Source organism: Diorhabda carinulata, chromosome 1 (assembly GCF_026250575.1).
Source record: "Diorhabda carinulata isolate Delta chromosome 1, icDioCari1.1, whole genome shotgun sequence".
Classification (NCBI taxonomy): domain Eukaryota; kingdom Metazoa; phylum Arthropoda; class Insecta; order Coleoptera; family Chrysomelidae; genus Diorhabda; species Diorhabda carinulata.
Window position 1 is genome coordinate 14,817,556 of NC_079460.1, and position 21,331 is coordinate 14,838,886.

Sequence of the window (21,331 nt, forward strand, 5' to 3'; positions counted from 1 at the left end):
TCTCGCTATATATTTGTATTTAAAAAAGTTGTCAAATTTACAAGTAAAACTGTATATAAAAATACAAGATCGTTTACTTTTTAGTTATATGAAATACCTTTTTATTGTTTAAATTTATCTATGCAATATTTGCCTTTTTATCTTTCACAGAAATAATAAGTTTATTAACGGATTCAAGCATCTATATTGAATGGCTGTACTAGGCATGAAACTACCGGTAGTGACTATTTTCGCAAATATTATTAAATTATTACTTATTTGTACTTATTTTTGCCATTTTATAAAATTCATATTGAATGTCACTTACTGGAAAGAGGAAGTGAAAAGTTCTTTCGCAATTTTCCAGTCAGTTCGTGAGATTGGTCATCTTACGGTGACATGACTTTCAAGTATTCGTTTGTTTGTTTTTTTTCTAATGTTGTTATTTGTTAATATTGATATTAATTTCCTACTTTATTTCAGTTTTACAATAATTTGTTCCTGGATTCCTGATGATACATTTTTATTTCCAAATTCTTTTTAAATTGATTTTTAAAATGTAATTATTTATTTCACAAATTTCTTTTTCTTCTAGTTAAGTTCACTTCTAGATTTTGTTGACACATTGACTTTAAATTAGTAATTGATATTGATAAACGTCAATCATATGAAGAGGTTAAATATTAGGTACACTTTTATAAACAGTAATCTCCTATTGTGTAAAAGTTTTCAAATTCAATAAATTTACACAATCTATTTGGTTTTGGATATAAAAAAGATAAAAACTTCCAAACATTATATATTTCTATCCAATCATCTCTAGATTGAATAATCAGAATAGGGAGTCAGAACACACTGTGATAAATATAACATTAACGTCGTCAATAAACTTTAATACAAACAAACGTTAAACAGATTAACATTTCTGAAAAATATGTATGATAAAACTGAAGTCATCGTGGAGTAGAATAAGTTTCTGTTAACTATGCAACATTGTTATAATAGTCCAAATTTTAGAAACAAATTTTTGTTAATAACCTAACATTTATTCAAAGATTGTTTTGTTCTAGGAAAATGAAGTGTAATTTCGTAAATGATTTTTTCCCAGAACTACGGCGTGGAGTTGGTATTAATAATTTAAGACAGTATTATGAAAAACTTGAAGGCACATTGTTGTGACTTTTGCTTTTTTCAAATCAACCTAATCAAATTCCGAGGTGTACCTTGTACATTTTACATTCATTTGCATTGAAGCAACGTTTTCTCTTAGAAATTTTAGGCGTCACCTAATAAGTATATAATTTAGGGGAATTTGACTTTACTGCGTATCACATTAGAACCCACAAATGAATCAATCAAAGTTCCAGGCATTAGCAAGATCAGTAAAGGATTTAGTTACCAAAAGCAATATCAAAACGCCCGTCTATTAAGGCAATATCTACTTATTGAAAAAATTAGGACTATTTGAAGAATACAAAGAAATTTCAATTAACGATATCTGAAAGATGAATTTAAAAAGTTTCTAAGTTTGGAAAAAAAGAGCTTTAAAATATTGTGACTTTGATTTGGAATAACTTTATTCACAATTCTCAAATAGAGTCTAAAATCATATCTTTTCAGAGATTATTAATCTTTAACAACACGCGCTCAATATTTCAACACAAGTACACGCGTGGTGTATTTTGTACACCACCAAAACAATAAATGAAAAAGAGTTAAATAAGAACAAATATGTATGCTATAATTTTACTCATCAAAACTTTTTATAAAAACTGATGAAAAATCTTTGAATAAATAAAAAAAATATAGAAAATATACATTTTTACAGAAATTATACCTTACGAAGAATACTTTATTACAACTACACACTAAATTTAATCTGTGATGTCTCCGTTATTGTTGCATTACTGTATTTGCATAATCCTTTGCACAACGATCTATTACCCGCGAGTATTATTAGTTTAAATTTAATTAATTGACTTTTAGTGATACATTCCTTTAAAATCTTTTGGAAATTAAACCTATAGCACTTTACAACAGTTTATTTGAAAGATTTGAAAAGTCACAGTTGCTGCTGACTGCTTAGCCGCAACCTCTACGCACCCAGGTGTAAACAGGTATGATTTCATAAATAAAAAAAAATAATGTGTTTAAGCTCTAAGATTTTTATATTTTCACTACAGACACAAATGACAAATTATTGACACAATATCGGATGATTGTAAAGTTTTAATAATAAGTACAGCAGGCATTTAGCGTCCTTGCCTAACCAGTAGCGTCGCGGACTTACTTTCTGTCACTTACACACTGTATAACTAATAGTCAATGAATTAGATTTTAATTAATAGTACTAGCGGGTAATTTTTAATTGGCACCTTATGAAAAATACATTCTTCCACTTGTAAAAATACTTCCAAATGAGATTTTGATTGAGTACATTCTTCATGTCATAATTTTGCAGCGAGATCTTAGATTATTAGGAAAAGTCTTCTAAATTTTTGGGCCTCATGAATGTGCGTCATGTTATATAAAATTTGGCTCTTTATGTTTATTCCAGCTATGTTTAATAGTTGGAAAAATATCGGTTGTAGCCATCTTCTTTTCCTGGACACAGAATACGTACTACACATTTTATCCACTGTATCCACTCCTACTTTATTGGAATTGTAGTCCATAACAATCTCCGGCTTCTCTTCAGTATTAATTGCAGAATCATCATGCATAATAGAAAGTAGTATAACTGGTCTATTTTTTTTGCACTTATGACACAATAGTGACGTCTTTTTGGAACCCAAAGAAATATGATTTCGTTTTACTGGATAAAAACTGATGGCAGTTCTTTTTTATTTTTTGTCATTGTTCTAACAACAGTTGTTTTATATTTTAAAAAATTCACGGCTACAAGGTAGCGTATATAGCAATTGTCGTATGTCAAATTTCTATTCTTTCCTTTCCATGGTTGCAGTAAATGATGCATTATATTATCTGGTGTCTTTGATTTACTATATGGACCTTCTGATTGTTGACCACAATAAACTTCCAAATTTTTTTCATGAAAAGTTTTAGAGTCGCACAATACAAACACTTTTACGCCATACTTGGAACGTGTTAAGGACACTTCAATGATAGGTTAGATGCGCCCGCAACATGGGGGGAAGCATACCATGGTCATTTACTTTCTGTTTACTGTAAATGGTGTATTTTTTACACCAGCACGTGTAGTTGATTTTTAACAAATTCGATGTGTTAGAGTAATTACTTCAAAAATGATACGCAGCTTTTCTAGAAAAACTACGATTTCTTTCTAAACATGTACAATTAGATTGACCAGTTCATTGCATTACACCTATATTAAGATAGACAAAGTAGAAAGTAGAGAAATTATCAAAATCAGTTTAAGTATAACTTGTTATTGATAGATGTCTGATTCAAAGTAAAAAAATAAATATCTTACTAATATAAATATTTTGCAAAATATATATTTCTCGAAGTTTAAGGTCCACTATTTTCCCATAAATGTAATCTTGGAAGATACATTCAACTATGTGTGCAAGGATGGTTTTGATATGTACCAGAATGTTGTTTCTAGATCAATGTAGTCACAAGAACATTTCAAGATATGTCACATATCATAGTGGCCACATTGCATCTTAAATTGTAACTTTGAACAATTTCGTTTCAGTAAGTTACGAGAACCCATTAAGAAATATTTGCTCCTTCAGCATCAGTTCCAATGAGTGTTCTCCAAGACAATGCGTTGCAATCAATTAGAATTTGTGAGTCAATATTAGCACGAGATCGTTTTGGTTTTTGATTCCAAAGTATTGTTTTCTTTTGCTGTAGAAGGATATTGTTAGGGAGTGATTTCACTCTAGAATATTCCAATTTTCAAAATGTAATCTGTTGCTATAGCTATTGAATAAATATTAAATAAAGAATAAACTGGTCTGTAATTTATGAACAGAGATGTGATTGCGTTTACATTTATACAAGTTAGAAAATAAATATTTTTCAAACTAGATTTTCGATTTATACATACATTTATCTACATCTCCAAGTAAATATTGTTTTACCACGGTCAGTAATTTGTATAACCAATTCTTTTATAAACAAATTATTATGTGCTTTAAACTTTACATTACTCTTATATAAATCTTCAAGTATTATGACCAATTACATTAATTCATTCAGATTCAAGATCTTGGGTAATATTTTTAAGAGATTATAATCCAAGAGACGTAGATGGAAAGGCTAGGGCTATACACCGTAGGCTACGCAGATGACGTTGCAATGGCCCTAAAATAATGAGATGCAAAAAGCTCTTAAGTTCAACAAGGAATGGTGCACGTCCAGATTCTCGAGGGTTAACCCCATTATAATTGAGACGGCACTAATTACAAAAAGGGGTAATTTTCTATTACAGCTCCCTCGATTTTTAAAACAGAATATATTTCTTCTAGTGAAATGCTTGCATTTTTGGACCGCAGAATACTAGTTGGCAAAAAGTGGGGCCTGAAACTCGCTGTGGTGAGATGGATATGTACGGCTTTATCTTGGGTCCACAAATTATCATCTAAGCCCCTGATAAGGTATATCGACTAACGTTGCTCGACATTATGACAGCAATTAAAACTACCCAAATCTGTAATTAGGCCGCAATGAAAAACATTCTGGAGAGCAGCGGAGTACAGGCACTAGGACAGGGCCTTGAAGAGGTTCTAATATTAGGGTGCTACAGTCTTCCAAACTGCTACAACTCAGAACCAAATTTAAATTCCTCTATTCTGATAGGCGGAACTGAGGAGATGACACCCCTGATTGCTTAACCTAAAAGAGCCCGTGTGGTATACAGATGGGTCCAAGACACAATTGGGAGCGAAGGCCCGAGAACGGAGAAGACTTGAAGGCTTGGATTCCCAGCCACAATCTTTCAAGCAGAGATTATCGCATTTTAGGCCTGTTCTGGATTCACAATCACCCAAAAGCAAAGGGACAAACACATATATATCTACTGTGACAACGGACAAGCTCCTGAGTCATTCAGAATATTGGTTATCACCTCTTGGTGCTAAGCTGTAATGAGCGGCTAAGAAACTTATTATGAAATTGTACTATCAACAGAAAATACATCCATTCTGGCAGGATGGAGAATAAGGGAATCGCCATTCAAACACCGAAAACAAGTCTAGTATTTTTCACCATTTTCATTTTATAGTAGGGTTTAGTTGTAGCATTTGAGCAGAATGAAATAATTACATCAAATTTACAAAATAATTTACAAGAAAATACACATTATCATTTTAAGTAGCTTCTTTTTATACAAAAATATCATCTTCAATCAATATCCGAATTTTACAATGTTTAACACACAAAAAAGAACAATATGAATTCTGGAGATACTATACAAATATTAAAAAACAGTAAATCTCAATTAAGCAGATTTAAAACATTTCTTCAACTCTCAAGGGAATTAAAAACAATTGAATCTATACTGGATGGTTTTAATGAATTGTATATTAAATCTATTAATATTTTAGAAAAAAATTATATTTACATGGAACATTTCAAGAGAATTATCTTGAAATTTATTCATATGCAGAAATAATCGGTGAGGAGCATTCACACAAAATTAGTATTTTACACTCTGAAATTGCAAATAAGACACCGAAGCAAAATTAACTTGCAGGTCATTTTTCTGCCTGTATTTATAGGCGAACCAGAAAGTATTTACAGTTTTATGATAAATTGGAAACATTAATTAATAGTGATAAAAATTCAAACAAAGTTCAAAACTTTCATTACCTGAAATCATGTTTAAAAGATGAAGCTGAGGCAATGATTTGATCTTGGGAGGTCAATAATGACAATTATATCACAGCCTGGAAGATTTTGAAGGAACGATTTCAAAATGACAAACTAAAAGTACACAATCATATTCGCGCTTTATATTAATCACCATTTTCTCAATTAAGAAAATCAATTTTGAAGCCAACAAAATTTTACACATATAAAAATAAGTGGAGTTCAATTTTGATATATTTCTATAATCCAAGTTAGTAGGCAGTAATCCAAAACGTCAATAGGAGTCAGAGAGAATATGCATAAAAAAGTATTACCGACTGTTGATCATGTTCTAAAATTTCCTGCATAGAGATGAGCTACGTTTAGAAATTTTATATATAACGAAAGAAAATAATTCAGTAAGTTTTAATAAATCACAAATTAAAGAATCATTCATTCCTTAATCAAACAAATAAAAGAGGAAAATGTACTTATTATAACGATGCCCATTTATTTTCTGTCGGTATTGAAATTAAGAGGTTGAAATTCTGTGTAAACTGTTTTTGATCCAATCTAAGAGTTGGTGGAAGACTAATTCAGTCCTAAGCTATGCACAAAAACATCTCATCATATTTCCAGATAAGCACAGGATTTGATAAGACAAATATTGTCTTATCAACGGAAAAAATGCAGTTAAGACGGTTATTAAGAATTGCATATGTTGTTTCGAGCTAAATCCGAAGACTAAAAATTTTCTTGACTGGGAATTTAGCTAGATCACGAGTGAGTCAACCAGAACGAGCTTTCGCGCAATGCGGAGTAGATAATGCAGGTCCTATTTTAATTAAGGCAAATACGTTACGTGATTCGAATATAGTCGAAACCTAACCTATATTTTCATATTTGTTTGTTTCGCGGTTAATGCCGTTCACACAGAACTAGATAAAGATCTGTCTACAAATAGTTTTCTCAACGCTCTCAAAAGGTTCATTTTGATGATACGAATTTTGAAGGCGAATAATTATTTCGTTGAATTATATTTTCTGATTTGAAACATAATGATAACGTTACAGAATTTTTAGCTCAGGAAAAAATTTATTGACATTTTAATCTACCGAATACCCCAGACATGGTGGGGATTATGGGAATTTGCTGTAAACTTAACAAATACGTAGAGTTCAGATTCTTATGAATAATCTCACACTGTTTTAACACAGATTGAAGCATGTATCACTCCCGGCATTCACACCTCTTTCAAACAATCTTAACGACGTATTACCTTTGACACCATCATATTTCTTAATTGGTGATTCATTAAAGGCTATGCCACAAGAGAAATTTGACTAATTGTAACGAAAGTACATTATCTAGATACAATAGACTAGAGCAGCTTTTGCAACAGTTTTGGAGACGCTGGTCAAGATATTACCTAGCATAGCAACAATCTCGAAATAAATGGAAAAATGATGTTACTAACATTGTTAAGATAGATTCGTTGGTTATATTGAAGGATGATAATACAGCACCTTCACATTGGCCTCTGGCTCGTGTAACAGAACTTTACCCAGGACTAGATAGTATCGTTAGAGTAGTATTGGTGAAAACATCCTCTGGAATAATAATCAAGAGGTTCATAGCAATAATCTGTGTTATGGTTACTATAGAGTGAATATTCAAATTTTTTGTTTTGTTACTTAAAAATTATGTTAAATTTGATCATTGTAAATTGTTTTGAAAAGGCACTTTTCAACGCGGGCGGCTATGTTAGCGCCTTACTGTGTATTGGCGCTGTTATGAATTCATGCGCAAGGGTTAGTTTAGTTTTATGGGCGATGCAGAGTATATAGAGTAAAGCAACAAGTGAACAAGCAAGTGTCAGACCCCATTGTAATATCTTTCATTAATAAACTGTATGAAATTGAACAACTCAATTAGTCCTTTGAAAGAAAAATCATTTCACGAACATACTGGGAAAAATAGATATACTTCTCAGTGCATAATTATTTTACAAAGTACTGAGCGACACTGAAATCTAACAAAATAATCGTTTCCTCATCATACAGAAGAGAAAATTAGGATGGATTGTTACTAGAGAAACATCATGGGTTAATGGGAAACAGTTCAAGAAATAGACAAACTGCAATTTATCAACTATTTAAATTCCAGATCAACTGAAACAATTTTGTTAAATAAACAATCATGAAAGTTTTAGTAAAGGAGAAAAGTGCGAAAGAGAATTTTTAAAAAATGGGAAGATTTGTTTTGTCCTTGGTGAATCGTTCGACAGCATTTTTATCGAATGGAAAGAAAACTAGAAAAAATCCAACAATGAAACAGTTTTACCAAAATTTTGTGGATGAGTATTACAAATTCGGACACATGTCACCCGTCACTCAAGATGATAACGGACCAACACAAGTGTGCTACCTACCATATCATGGAGTCATGAAAATCAATGGTAGGCAACCGTAAAATGTTTCAAACCGCTTCTTGAGAAAGTAATCAAGTGTCCAATTTCAAACATTTCATGAAACTTACTACACAAATAGAAGCCGGCCTGAATCTCACGTCCTCTAACATCCCTTTCCTCAGATCCGCCGCCAGAGTATCAACCGCTTACCCCAGGCCACTTCCTGGCTAATTCGCTCCATTGACAGCATTCCCAGCACCTAACGAGCGACAAAAAACATCAAATCGTTCAATTAAGTATGAAAAAATAACTCAACTATGGCAACATTTCTGTTCCAGGTGGTCAGTAGAATACATTTCACACATACAGAAATGAAGCTAATGAAAACAAAACACCAAATCATTGGACAGTGCAAGGAGGATGAACTAACTCCACTTCATGGAGGACTGGCCGTATCAGTGAGGTTTTTCCTGGCAAAGATGAGCAAATTAGTGTTGTTTCTGTGAGAACCTCGAACACCGAATAGGAACGGTCGATTCACAAAATTTGTATTTTACCAGTGTTGCTTGTTGAAACACAGTCGTTTCAAGGCGGATGATAGGAAATTTTACTGATCAACAGAAAACACACACATTCTGGTAACATCGAAAAGAAGAGAATCGCCAACAGTTAAAGATACCATTTTCATTTTATAGTAGGTTTTAGTTGTAAAAAGATCTGAACAGAATAAAAGTTTTCAATAAAACACATATTGTCAATTCAATAACATTAAAAAATTAAAACAATGCTGTCGACGAATAACTGTTGAGGTTGTGAGGGACCGTGGACAATCTGGATTTAGGGTTATGAAATAGTGAGAAAAAATCAATTGAATAGAAGGGCTGGAGACAGCTTCCAGTGATTAGAAACCAGTGACATGCGACACGCCAAAACCATCTTCAGAGGCCGTCCAAGGTATCAGGAGCTTGTCTAGATGTTCGAAAGAAATCACCGAGTTAATTACTGGCCACTGGTATATGACAAAACATCTTAAGACGATGTGCATAATGAAAGATACTCAATATCTAAGATGTTAAGGTGAAGAGGAAATTACATTCCACATATTGTCAGCTGCGCCCCTCTCAAGGGTGTTTGAGAGGATGTCCTGGAAAGCTGCGTGGGATGACACACTTAGTAAACAAATGCTTACTCCAACCCATGAATTGTGTTTCATAACTAAATTGCTGAGCGCCTAACTAAATTAGAATCTAATTACAATTTCCAGTTTAAAAGCATTTCATGTCTTTGTTACTTTAGTTTGTAACATACGCCTTAGGGTACTTCTATAACATGAAATTGTTCTTTGTTCATTAATTAAGTGGTCACAAATAAATAATGTCTATATGTGAATCACAGATATCAATATTGCACATATTATTTTAAATAAGTGCTTATTTATTTTAGTTAAAATATATGTAGTCACAGTTTAAGCATATGATGCCAAACTGTTTACAGAAACCATTCATTTTAAAAATTTGATTTATTTGAAAATATACATACAAATATGATTGACAAATAGATCAAAATATGAACGGACAGCAGCACCAGTTCAGTTTAAGTTAACTTAGAAGATTAAGTAGCACCTGAGAAAGTGAAGAGAGAAGATTATGGACGATTCTAGTGATTTTTTAAATTTGGAGGTTAATTCTATATTAAACTAGTGCAGAGGAAGCGAGAAAATTGGTTCTACGTCCCAGAATATGCGAAACGTTCGAAATGGTAAGTATCATATATGTTAATAACTAGTAAATTATAAATTATCAACATATAATTATAAATGGAAAGTAAGAATAAGTAATAAATAAGAAACGAATCTAGAGTATCTTTTTTTAAGGTAATATTAAAAAATTTAGTTACCGCCTCGCGGGTAAAAATGGATAGACTGTTTTTAAATAGTTGAAGGTAGGGCGTCCAACAATACAGAATGTTGTCAGAACAATGATAGAATATTAAAGTGTGTATTAGGAGACCAGGCTGGTTTTGATTTTTCCACCTCCAACTCCCGAAACCTATTATACACTCTACACGTTCTTTCAAAAGATAGTACTGTTTCATCCGAATTATTAACTTTGCATCACTATATTGGCCATGTTGATAATAATGACCTCTCCGGTCGTCAGATTTACAGCCGAGTGACTTCTCCATTTGGAGATAAATTAAGGACAACATTTAAATACACATCAATATTGTTTAATACTTTTGAATAAATCGGTTTTTGAAAATAAATGGTTATTTTACAGCAATCCTATAAACTGAATTTTTTGATACACCATGTCTTTGAATAATGAGTAAACGAATTACCATGAATGTACAACTTAAATTTTAAATTGGATAAGTATAACTTATTTGGCCAAAGAAATTATCCAAGGAAAACTGGAATCTGAAAGAATTAATTTTATTATAGTAAAAAATGCATGTAAAATCTCGCCAATAAGGTATACAATAAATTATGACAATAAAAATAATTTCTGTACAAATATTAACAATAAATTGTGGATTGCAATTTAAAATGTATATAGCTAATAATTATTATAATTCAATAAAATATAGCGAATGCTACAATAAACTATTATTCAAATAATATCTCAGTTTTGTATTAAAATATATAATAAAATTCAAAGGAAAATACAATTTTTATATTTTTTCTCTGACGTCATAAAAAGCATTCAATTATATTCACTCAATTTAAACAAACAAAAACCGAATTTTGTGTTTGTCCTTATATTGTGAACAAAATAGTAAGAAACTATCTGAAATGCTATGGTATACAATAAATTACATATAACAAAACTATTTTTTGTACAAATATAAACAACAAATTAAAATTTAAAATGTGTATATTTGATAAATATATTAAAGTATAAGTGGATACTGCAATAAACTATTATTTAATCAACAGCTCTTATAATATTTTATTCATTTATTTTTTCTGCAGTGTAATGGGAAGTATCTAATTATTATCACATAGCTTAAACATATCAAAATATAAAAACGTCAAGTAAAAAAATAAAAAGTTATTGTTTAACTCATTCATTCTCAATTCTTCAACGTAATTGACCAAGATCGTCAACAATAAAAATATTCTTGTCCAGAATAAGTTGAGCAAATACAAAATGACGACGCATTTGTAGCACATTTGTAGTGTAGTACAGATCATTCTTTAAAATGAATTGATTCAATTATTTTACTAAAATAATCAAAGGAATTAAGATTTCTCATAAATTGCAATTATCAGGATTAGGCAAATTTAATTAAGCACATGAGCCGAATGAGACTAGTTGAAACAAATATGAATGAATTAATTTTCTTAAAGAATCTTTCCTAGACAACAATTATGTGGGAGGAAATAAGTTCAAACTTCACAAAATTTCATTAAAAAAATTCATATGAGTGATATAATTAATTTTTTCTCATCAAAAGCTGAAAGCACAAGAATGAGTTACTCAAAATGATACTGTTCTACAACATAATTTATGTAGAACCCTTTACTTGGTTTCCATAATTTTCTGTTAAATTTTGTTTAAACTAAACATAGAATTGTTACAGCAAAAGGCATAATTGATCAACCTTGATATTTTAGTAATGTAATAATATTACCTCAAAAAGGAATTGATAACATTTGCAAGAAATCTTATTCACATGTACTCATAAAAATGAATAACGTGACGACCACTGCGAAATTTTAACGGCAGCTTGCTTGAGAAACTCCATAGTTCGCGTGCAATATGTGGACATGCATTGTTGTGTGAGACACCATCAACAAAACATCCAGTTGTCATGGCTCGAATTAAAGTATGTGTGCACATGACTTTTAACAGCAAAATCTATGAATAAAATCTTATGCCAATCTGCCTCCCAATGTTGTCGTAGACTCTACCAGTGAGAGCATTGACGACAGTGATCCTCAGTCAAATGATGGACGGTATAGAAACCATAGGATCGGATATAACAAAATATGGTTGGATATTATTATCCAACCAAAAAAGTCTGTTCGAAATATGGCCAAAAAATCTATATCAAAAAATTATTTTTTCCCGGTTTGAAAAATTCAGTGTTACAAACAAATAAACTATGAGCTGTTATTTAAGTATAAAGTTCAAATTTACTGAAGCATACACTTTAAAAATTCTTGCAAAAACAAGAAATCCACATTAATAACAAATCTTCCAGTTAGAAGATTTTCACACAACACGCACATTGGAGTATGGTTTAAAAAACTAAATATATAGAAAATGAGCTTTGAACTATCTTTTAAACACATATTACAATGTTTTGTTTGCCTTGACTGATGGCAAACGTAGCTTAATATCTGATTTCTCACCATCTTTAAAGTTTAATCCTACCAAATGCGTCCTCCGCAGGACCTTAAGTGATCTCCTGGTCTTCTGGTTGTCTTTTTCAGCTACTAATGTTCTCTTACCTCGTTTAATTTGGCTCTTCAAGTCTTCGGGGGTGACGCTTTTTAATGGAACGCCATTCTGGTGGGCGAGTCGCTTCTTAGGAGCCTGACGTTTTTCACCAGCCTTCAATGATTCTGTAGCGGTCGTAGAAATTGGTGAAATTAGTCTCCTTGCTGTAGTTCGTTTCACGGGTTGGCTATCAGCTCTGTTAACAAAAGTACTGGTGGGCAAACTTCGTAGGTAAGTCCATGAACAGAAAGCATGCAAATGCGTTCGTGTTCGTTAAAAATACTACAGAAAATAAATGTGATAGCAAAAATACGCAAAATTTTATATTACCTATGCAACGAACTATTTAATCCAAATAGCATACACCAAGGTTTAAAAGTTTGAAAGTACGTGTATTTTTAAACAAAACAAGATAGTCGACTGGGTCAGTTACTTTCTCTTATGCAAAAGTATGGTTTCTTAAAGATAACTGGCATTCCTGCTTTTTGAGATCTGTTAGGGTGAATTAGTATATGATATCAATATAAATTCCACAAATCGTATCGAACAGCTAAGTACTCTAAGTATGGAAGGATGAATTGGATGTCTAACAACTGAAAGGATTAAAACTTCCTATAAATGTGCCAACTACACAATTATTAGAAAACAAGAATAAAGGAAAAATTGACAAGAACTTAAGTTGATATAAAACTTAGTAATTAGTATTGAAAAACCACATAAAAATCAGACAAGAGTCCAATGGTAAGTTTATTATTTTCGGATCTAATAGACGAACGAAACCGCTCAAAAGGCAACTATTACACAGAAACGAATCAAAGTATTGGAGAAAAGTGTATGTCCGAACAGACTCTATTCAGTATCATGTGAATAGATAAAACTTTTACCTATATGCTTCTGAAAATGTAAGTGTATATATTTCTTGTATTAAGCAACGAGATTTTCTGTATAGATATAAGATTCCATTAACAATATGATTTATTGCGAAGTGATAAAAGATTTTATTCACGAATAAAAAATGAGTGAATCATTAACCAAGAAAGAAGATAATTTCGGAAATATTTTCAAAATATCAAGAAAAAATACATAAAAACAGCTTGACATAGAAGAAAACCTCTAAATACAACTAAAGTTTTTACAGAAGAAGAAGGGAGGATCTAACATTGAACAGTTGTACCATATCACTGACCTAATTTAAAATATATTAAAAAGTACTTAGTGTGTTATGTAAAAAATGAGAATACAATGAGAAAACACATGGTTTTGATAATGATCAAATAATACTAATAATTATGTCATCATATATAATTAGAAAAATTAAAAATAAGTAATAGCAAGAGAAAATGAACAAAACTAAACTAACTACGTGAAAAAACATTGGGCAGAGGTTTAAATGTTCGCAGAAAAGTAAGGAAATTAAATAAAAAAAGGTAAACGAAATTTTTTATGTGACGTTGCGAATTATTGTAGAACTATTTCACTTTTCTTTTCAATATCTCATTAACTTTAAAGCATGTATTTTTTTTCCTATGTAAAATTAATGAGAATAAATCTTTAATGTGCTAGGTGCCATATATGACTATATTTAAATATAAATTCATTATATTCGACTATTACAAAAAAATTACGGAGCAATCTTAAAAACCTTTGGTGTAGCAATTATATTCATACACTCTATATACTGATTTGTGCAATTAGAAGTCAGTAATGTGCAAAAAGTAGAAAGTAATTTGTAAGGAATATTATTTTTTGTTAAGTTTTGATATCGGCTGGTGTAGGATATACAAATGTCATAGGTATGCTACGATGAATGGATAAGGTTATTTCATTTAATAAAATAAATAAAATTATAGAAATATTAATTGAAAGTGATTTTATTTGGAGTATATTACCTCATCCAATTAAAAAAATATGTTGGATACTTTGTAACAACTGCTACGAACGATCGTTACTTCCCAAATAGGTTGTTTTAATTACAAACTAAAAATTTTTATTAAATTCACTACATAACACCACTACTTAAGGGGCCTAAATCAATAAGCATTGCAAAAAAAAAACGATAAAACTCTTACTGCTTGTTAATACTGGATGATCTTTATTGATATTATTAAAAAAGTAGTCAATAATTTATGTTGTTTCATTATAAAATAACCAATGAAAAAAATCAAAATATAAAATTCCACATTAAAACTGAAACCATTACTCATAGAAAAACTACGCAATACGGCACCAGAGTTGTTCCAAATTCCAATCCAATGCTCTATGTAGGCCTGTTTACCACCTTTACACCAATACACGCGTTTTGATAGAGGTTTTGAAGATGTTAACTTATCGAAACGCATGTCAAGAATTATAGATATGAGTTTTTCTTTAGTGGTACTAAACAGAGCATTTAGTATGAATTTTGACGAAAGTTTTACAAATTCCATCTAAATTTCAGTTGATTGACAATAAAAAAACTGGAAACAGTCTGAAAAGAAAAAATTTCTCTCATATTTATATTTAGAGATTAAAATTGTTGTGTTTTGAAAATTTAAAGGTCTATTGAGATTTGGTTTAACAGTCTCCATTCAAAATCTGTAACATCTTGACTACTTTTTCCAATCCATGAAAACATTTAAACTTTGCTGTACAAAAATAACATCAGCTACTGAAAAATAGTATATCTAATAACAAGTTTTTCAATTCAAATTATATTTACATATTTAAAATTTCACAAAAAAAATCAAATTTGAAGTAAAATTTATCTGCATTTTTTGCATTATTATTATGTTGTACCTTCTATTAAAAATGTTGTGTCTTAATGTAGTTTTGTATGACACAAAATAAATTAGAAGCTCGATACAAGGTAGCACCAAATACTTAACCAACACCTCATAAGAAACATGACATAATAAATTAACAGATGAAACAGATGAATTGTTTTATCAAGTTTTTAGAAATACTAAAAATAATTAAAGAAAATCAAAATGCAGTGGACTTTTATTTAAACTTTTGTAGATGTATTTAACAAATGAGTAGGTGGAAAAATTAAAAAAAAAATTCAGCATTTCATTATTTATACTTACTTAAACATTCTCTAATTGGTTCAACAAGGTTTAGGGTACAAATAATTTTATTAACCTTATAAAAATATATATTTCCATTTTAAATTCTATATATCACAAAGTAGACATGTAAAACTTATACATTTAATAAATCTAGCTGTTTTGGTTACAAAGAGGTATATTAATGAGAATAAGTTGTTAATGCTCGAATATTGGAATATTGCCAATCTATTATATTCTCTAAAACCAATTAGTGTATAAAATATGATTTGACTAAGTTACTCATTTTTAATACGAGGAAAAATGATTAAATTAAGATAAAATATGGAGCATGTCTAGAACAAATTAAAAATATTTTCTTACTTCAAATGACACGCATATACACACTTAAAATTTATAAAAAATAAAAAAATGTTTAATTCCATAGATATGTCATTAAATAAAGTTAATGTACTCAAAAGCCCCGTAGAAGGTACGAGTCCTTAGTGCGCAACGGTCCATGACTGTCCACTGTCGTAACTCATTTTACAATATTTAATTATGACAAAGTTATTTTTTAGACAACTTCAGAAATCATATAGTTTGGTTTAACCTGTTTCTACCTACATACAGGTTAGGTCCAATAAATGCTCTATTTTTATCTTTATGTTTTCCCAGTTGTTATTAAAAATGATTAAATCTAGATCCATATACTAATATGATAAATTAAAAACGTTAATGAATTTTATAAAAATACTTAGTTGTAACTGATGTTTCTGCATCACATAACCAATATATGTATACGTTTATAATTCAAAAACCAATTACCTACTTTTATACATAATAGGAATATTTTATGAAAACATTTATTTAAATATATCATCTTTGTATCTTACGACAAATGAATGATTTTCTAATAAAAAATGTTATGAAAGTGGGTTTAGAAGCACCCACTTTTAAGCCAAAATTTATTTGAAAGTTACTTTACAAGTAAAAATTTTATACATTAATATAAATGACAGTACTGCAAACTGAGTCGATAAGTCAAAAATAATCTTCTTTGCTCATGTTTTAAAAAAATACTTTGTTGCCTGAAACCTACTTCTTAAACCAATTATGAAAAAAAAAATTATAAAATTGGGATAGAGAACGGAAAATTTGGACAATTACAAACTATAAGAAATTGTCTGGACCAACTAAACGAAAGTTGAGATTTTTAGATAGGATATTTGCATAGTTGAATAAAGGGTGAAAATTTTATATAGCTTGAGCTGCTATTAATACCTCCTGGGTCCCATTCAAGTAGTCCAAGAATTTTCATTACACATAAAAACTGGCATGAAAATGTTGTGCTACTACTACAAAACATGAATACGAATGGCTGAATATAAGCAATCCACATTTGAAAAAATTATTGACTAGAATGCTAAAACATTGTGGATCTGTCATGAACAAAGTTGATGCATAGATGGGTCTAACATTTGACAGCACTTTCATTGTAAATGATTAAAACTCTTTCGTAAACATAACTGTGATTATGTGATCCTGTACATTCTAGTTTTGATTGAAAAATTGACATATCCGAGTATTTGTTTAATAATAACAAAAATAATTTGATCTCGTAAATGGTACTCATATTTTGTAGATTAAAAGACATTTTAAATAAGTAAAGGGGCCTACGTACTCAATGGCTAAAGTTTCTATTTTTCATTATTATTAACATAAAATGAATGATATTACGTTAATTATGTACAGCAGAAAAATCCACATACAATAAAAAACTACTTGTAAAATTATGGGAATGTACAAAATATAGCATGTATTAATTAAAACTATATTTTTGAATGAAAAACTAAATTAAGCGTCTGATGTGGAGAAATTTTTTATACGTATGAGATACTATGTGTTTTAATTGGATCTTCACAACACGAAATAACGAACGATTGCAAAACATCTCAAATAGCATACTCATTGAATATGTGTTAGGGAAACCAATCGGATTTATATTGAAAAAGCACCATCAAAGAAAATTTGAGCGGCTAGTAATCGAACAACAATGTGCTAATATAAATAAATGTCATAATATACTAGCAAAATTCGGTGACTATACTGAACACACTGTTTACCCTACCACTCCAGTAACACTAACAATTATTCTGCCCGACGGGCGTTTCGATAACCAAGTTATCGTCTACAGAGACTAAGGTTTACCTTCAGTCAGACAGGGTAAAAGTTAGTGTTGGTGTAATGGTAGTGTAAACAGTGTGTTCAGTATGACTATTGAAATTAGATTAATTTTCTTATTTGCGGTAAATATTTTCGTAACAAATTCAAATATTATACTATATACACTTTTATTATTAAATTAGATGTAGTTACTGATAATTAAATGAAATGGGAAAATGCCCTGAATTATTTTTAATTAATATCAAAAGTTAATACTGAAAGTATTTTGGATTCTGTGATAATTTAAAAAAGATAATATCTTCGACAAAAGGGAAACACATTAATTTTACATATATACAACTAAATAAAATTTCCAATGGCAAAATTTCTTAAAATCTTTTCAGAGACATATCATCATTTCAAACTAATGAAACTATATATACATTTAGAAAATATATAAATTCTTAAAATAAAACTTAAAAAACATCTTTTTGTATAAAATACTATCACTTTGCTTGCACTTGGGACATTAACTGGAATTAATTTTTTACACAGAATAATTGTTGGTAACTATTTTTCCAAATAATAGAAAAGTACAAAATAGTAAAGAATTTGTGGATATAGCAGATAAATAGCAAGCATCATTTTCTGATACTTCAGGTACAAAAACAAAAAATAAAGGTATAATCAAATTAAAATATATACATGGTACTAAGAAAAGAGGAAATTCTCTATACAAGGAGTTCCAGACTAATTTTAGACGTGATTATGTCCAAACATAAGAATACTTCTTTATGCACACTAAAACTAGTTATGTAATCCTTCAAAAGGGTGAATTTACAACCTGATTCCTTTCGTCAATTAATGATTATGTAGTTCATATTTTGGGAGCTCTTTTTTTTTGGCGAAAAATGATAGCTATTATGTTAACTTTCAATTATTATGAAATATTTGAATACTTTAAGTTTAAATAAATAGAAAACGATAATGTCGATCAAATATTCAGGGCACATATGTTGTATTGCAAAAGTTAAGGAAAAAATTTTGAAAATTATTTCTATTATTTTTGAGAAAAGAAAATTATATGGAATAATAACCCTCATCTATGTCTTTTTCCAAATTGGAACACCTCAATTAAAACCATTTGGCAGATATTTCAAGTAATAGAAACGTACATAGAGAAGTATTCTTATTTTTGACTCTATAAATTAATGTACATTGCTGTTCACTAAAAAAACATGCACTCACATTTTACCTACCTATAGGAGATTCCTATCTGTCACTACCATTTTCAGTGACAGATAATAATTCAATAATTAATTTGAGTTTAGTTAAAGTAAAAGAGTACTTAATGTCACCTAAGTTATCTGAAATTCAGAAAGCTGCCATTATTGCCAAAATGGAAGATGGCTGGTCTACAAGAAGACTGGCAACTCATCTAAGTCTTAATGCGATTGCCTGATAATTTAATATTGATAAAAATGGCAAAAAATATTGAGTAAATTTACACAGTTAAAAAATTTCAAAAATCGGTCCCAAGAATTGTTTGCAATTTCAATGAACAGAAGTGTACATAATTTTGTACGATCTCGTATAAATTATATAAAACTTCATGGAACATTTTTTTATAGTGTTGAAACAAAATGAATATTTAAAAGGAAAACTGAGAAAGTAAGAAAAATGATGAAATTGGTTATAAGTAATGATGAAAGTAATATTGGCATGAATGAAAATCTAAGTAGTAGATTGTTGAGTTAAAAAAATGGTGGAAGCTGTAGATATTTAAAAGAGGGGAAGATATTTAAACAAGATATAACATATTGGGTTTGATTCATTCTATATAACTGCTATATAATGGAAACTGTATAACTCGGATTCTCTAAGTCGAACAAAAAATGCCATTACCATCTACTAAAACCTCAAATAGTCGGTATTTCGAATTATTTAAACTTTGTAACTTGAACAAAAAATTATTTCTCTGCGTAGGCATTTTGGTATATATTTATACTAAATAACTCGAATACCAAAAATCAGACTCTGGGTAAGTCGAAGAAAAGCCCTGAAATCCTTTAACTCAAAACAATAAAATAAAATTGTAAATCTATTCATTAAATTTTCTAACAGCTCTGTACCATAAATTTGATCATTTTTATAGCATCGGCATGAGTCTTAAAATGAAGCTAACAACTTTAACTATGTAAAAAATTCGAGATTATCAATGAGGTAAAAGTAGCATGAAGAAAAAAGACGTGGCAGCTCGACACGAATTGCCTGCAAGCATTCATATCAATATTCATATCAAATAGAGAAGCCACAGCGGCAATAAACAAAATACGAATTTACGATGAAAGATATGATGATGTCGAGAATCGTGTATTCGGTTCGTCAATAAATATGTATATACCATAAAACTTGAATAGAATTTTTATTTTTTGGACAATTTGAAAAATATTTATACTCAAAAATCGCGCCTTCTTAGATCGAAATTATAGCCACCAAATACATATTTTGAATTGTCTTCTAAATCGAAGACTCGATAAGTATAATGAATACATTTTCAAAGTTGAAAAGAGCCATCTTCTTGCGTTTCCATTAAATAAGAGAAAATGTAAATTATAATCTATCTTAAAGTAAGTTTATAATAAAAAATATATTGTATATAAAAAAAAATATGCACTACAAAGAATAATTATGACCAGTGTATATATGAATTCATTATTATCAAGGGAAATTTAAAAATCAATCTAAATCATAAAACTAATAACAAAAACATAAAAACGAGATGCCCATCTGATGAAAAAATATATGATCTTCATATCACTCGTATTCTATTAAAAAGTAAATTTATATCGATAAATATTTTGTGTATCATAAAAAAATATGCCCTAAAAAGAATATGAGCAGTGGATTTTATTAATAAGTGTAAATATGAATTCTTCATTATCAAGGGAAGGGTAAAAATAAATCTAAAACATAAAACTATATAACAAAAACATGGAAACGAGCTGCCCATCAGATAAAAAAAACATGATTTTCATATCACTCGAATCTAATATTAAAGTAAATTTATATTGTTAGATATTTTGTATATCATAAAAAATTAGAAAGAATATTACCAATGGATTTTATAAATATAAATAGTTGTATATATGAATTTATTATTATCAAGGGAAGTTTAAAAATGAATCTAAAACATAAAACTATATAACAAAAACATGGACACAGCTGCCCATCTGAGAAAAAAAAACATGATTTTCATATCACTCGATTCTAATATAAAAGTAAATTTATATTGTTAGATATTTTGTATATCATGAAAAATATGCATTAAAACAATGTAACCAGTTGATTTCATCAATTGTCCTATATATGAATTTATTATCAAGGAAAGTTTAAAAATGGATCTAGAACATAAAACTATAAGAAATATATATATATATATATATATATATATATATATATATATATATATATATATATATATATATATATATATATATATATATATATATATATAAATTTCT

At 29.5% G+C, this 21,331-nt stretch overlaps 1 protein-coding gene across 5 annotated transcripts in view; it reads right to left on the bottom strand.

Annotated features, from left to right (window-relative positions):
• Positions 1–396: 396 nt before the first annotated feature.
• Positions 397–21,331, bottom strand: part of LOC130902208 (dual specificity protein phosphatase CDC14A-like) — a 33,520-nt gene continuing 12,585 nt past the window's right edge. For 2 of the 5 annotated variants that reach the window (XM_057814154.1, XM_057814147.1), the window contains exon 9: positions 397–12,814. In XM_057814154.1, the coding sequence (XP_057670137.1) occupies positions 12,472–12,814 (343 nt within the window). In that variant the 3' untranslated portion in view covers positions 397–12,471. Of the gene's footprint in view, positions 12,815–14,680; positions 15,086–21,331 lie in introns of those variants that run through there. The other 3 variants (XM_057814181.1, XM_057814172.1, XM_057814165.1) reach the window with 2 other exon arrangements.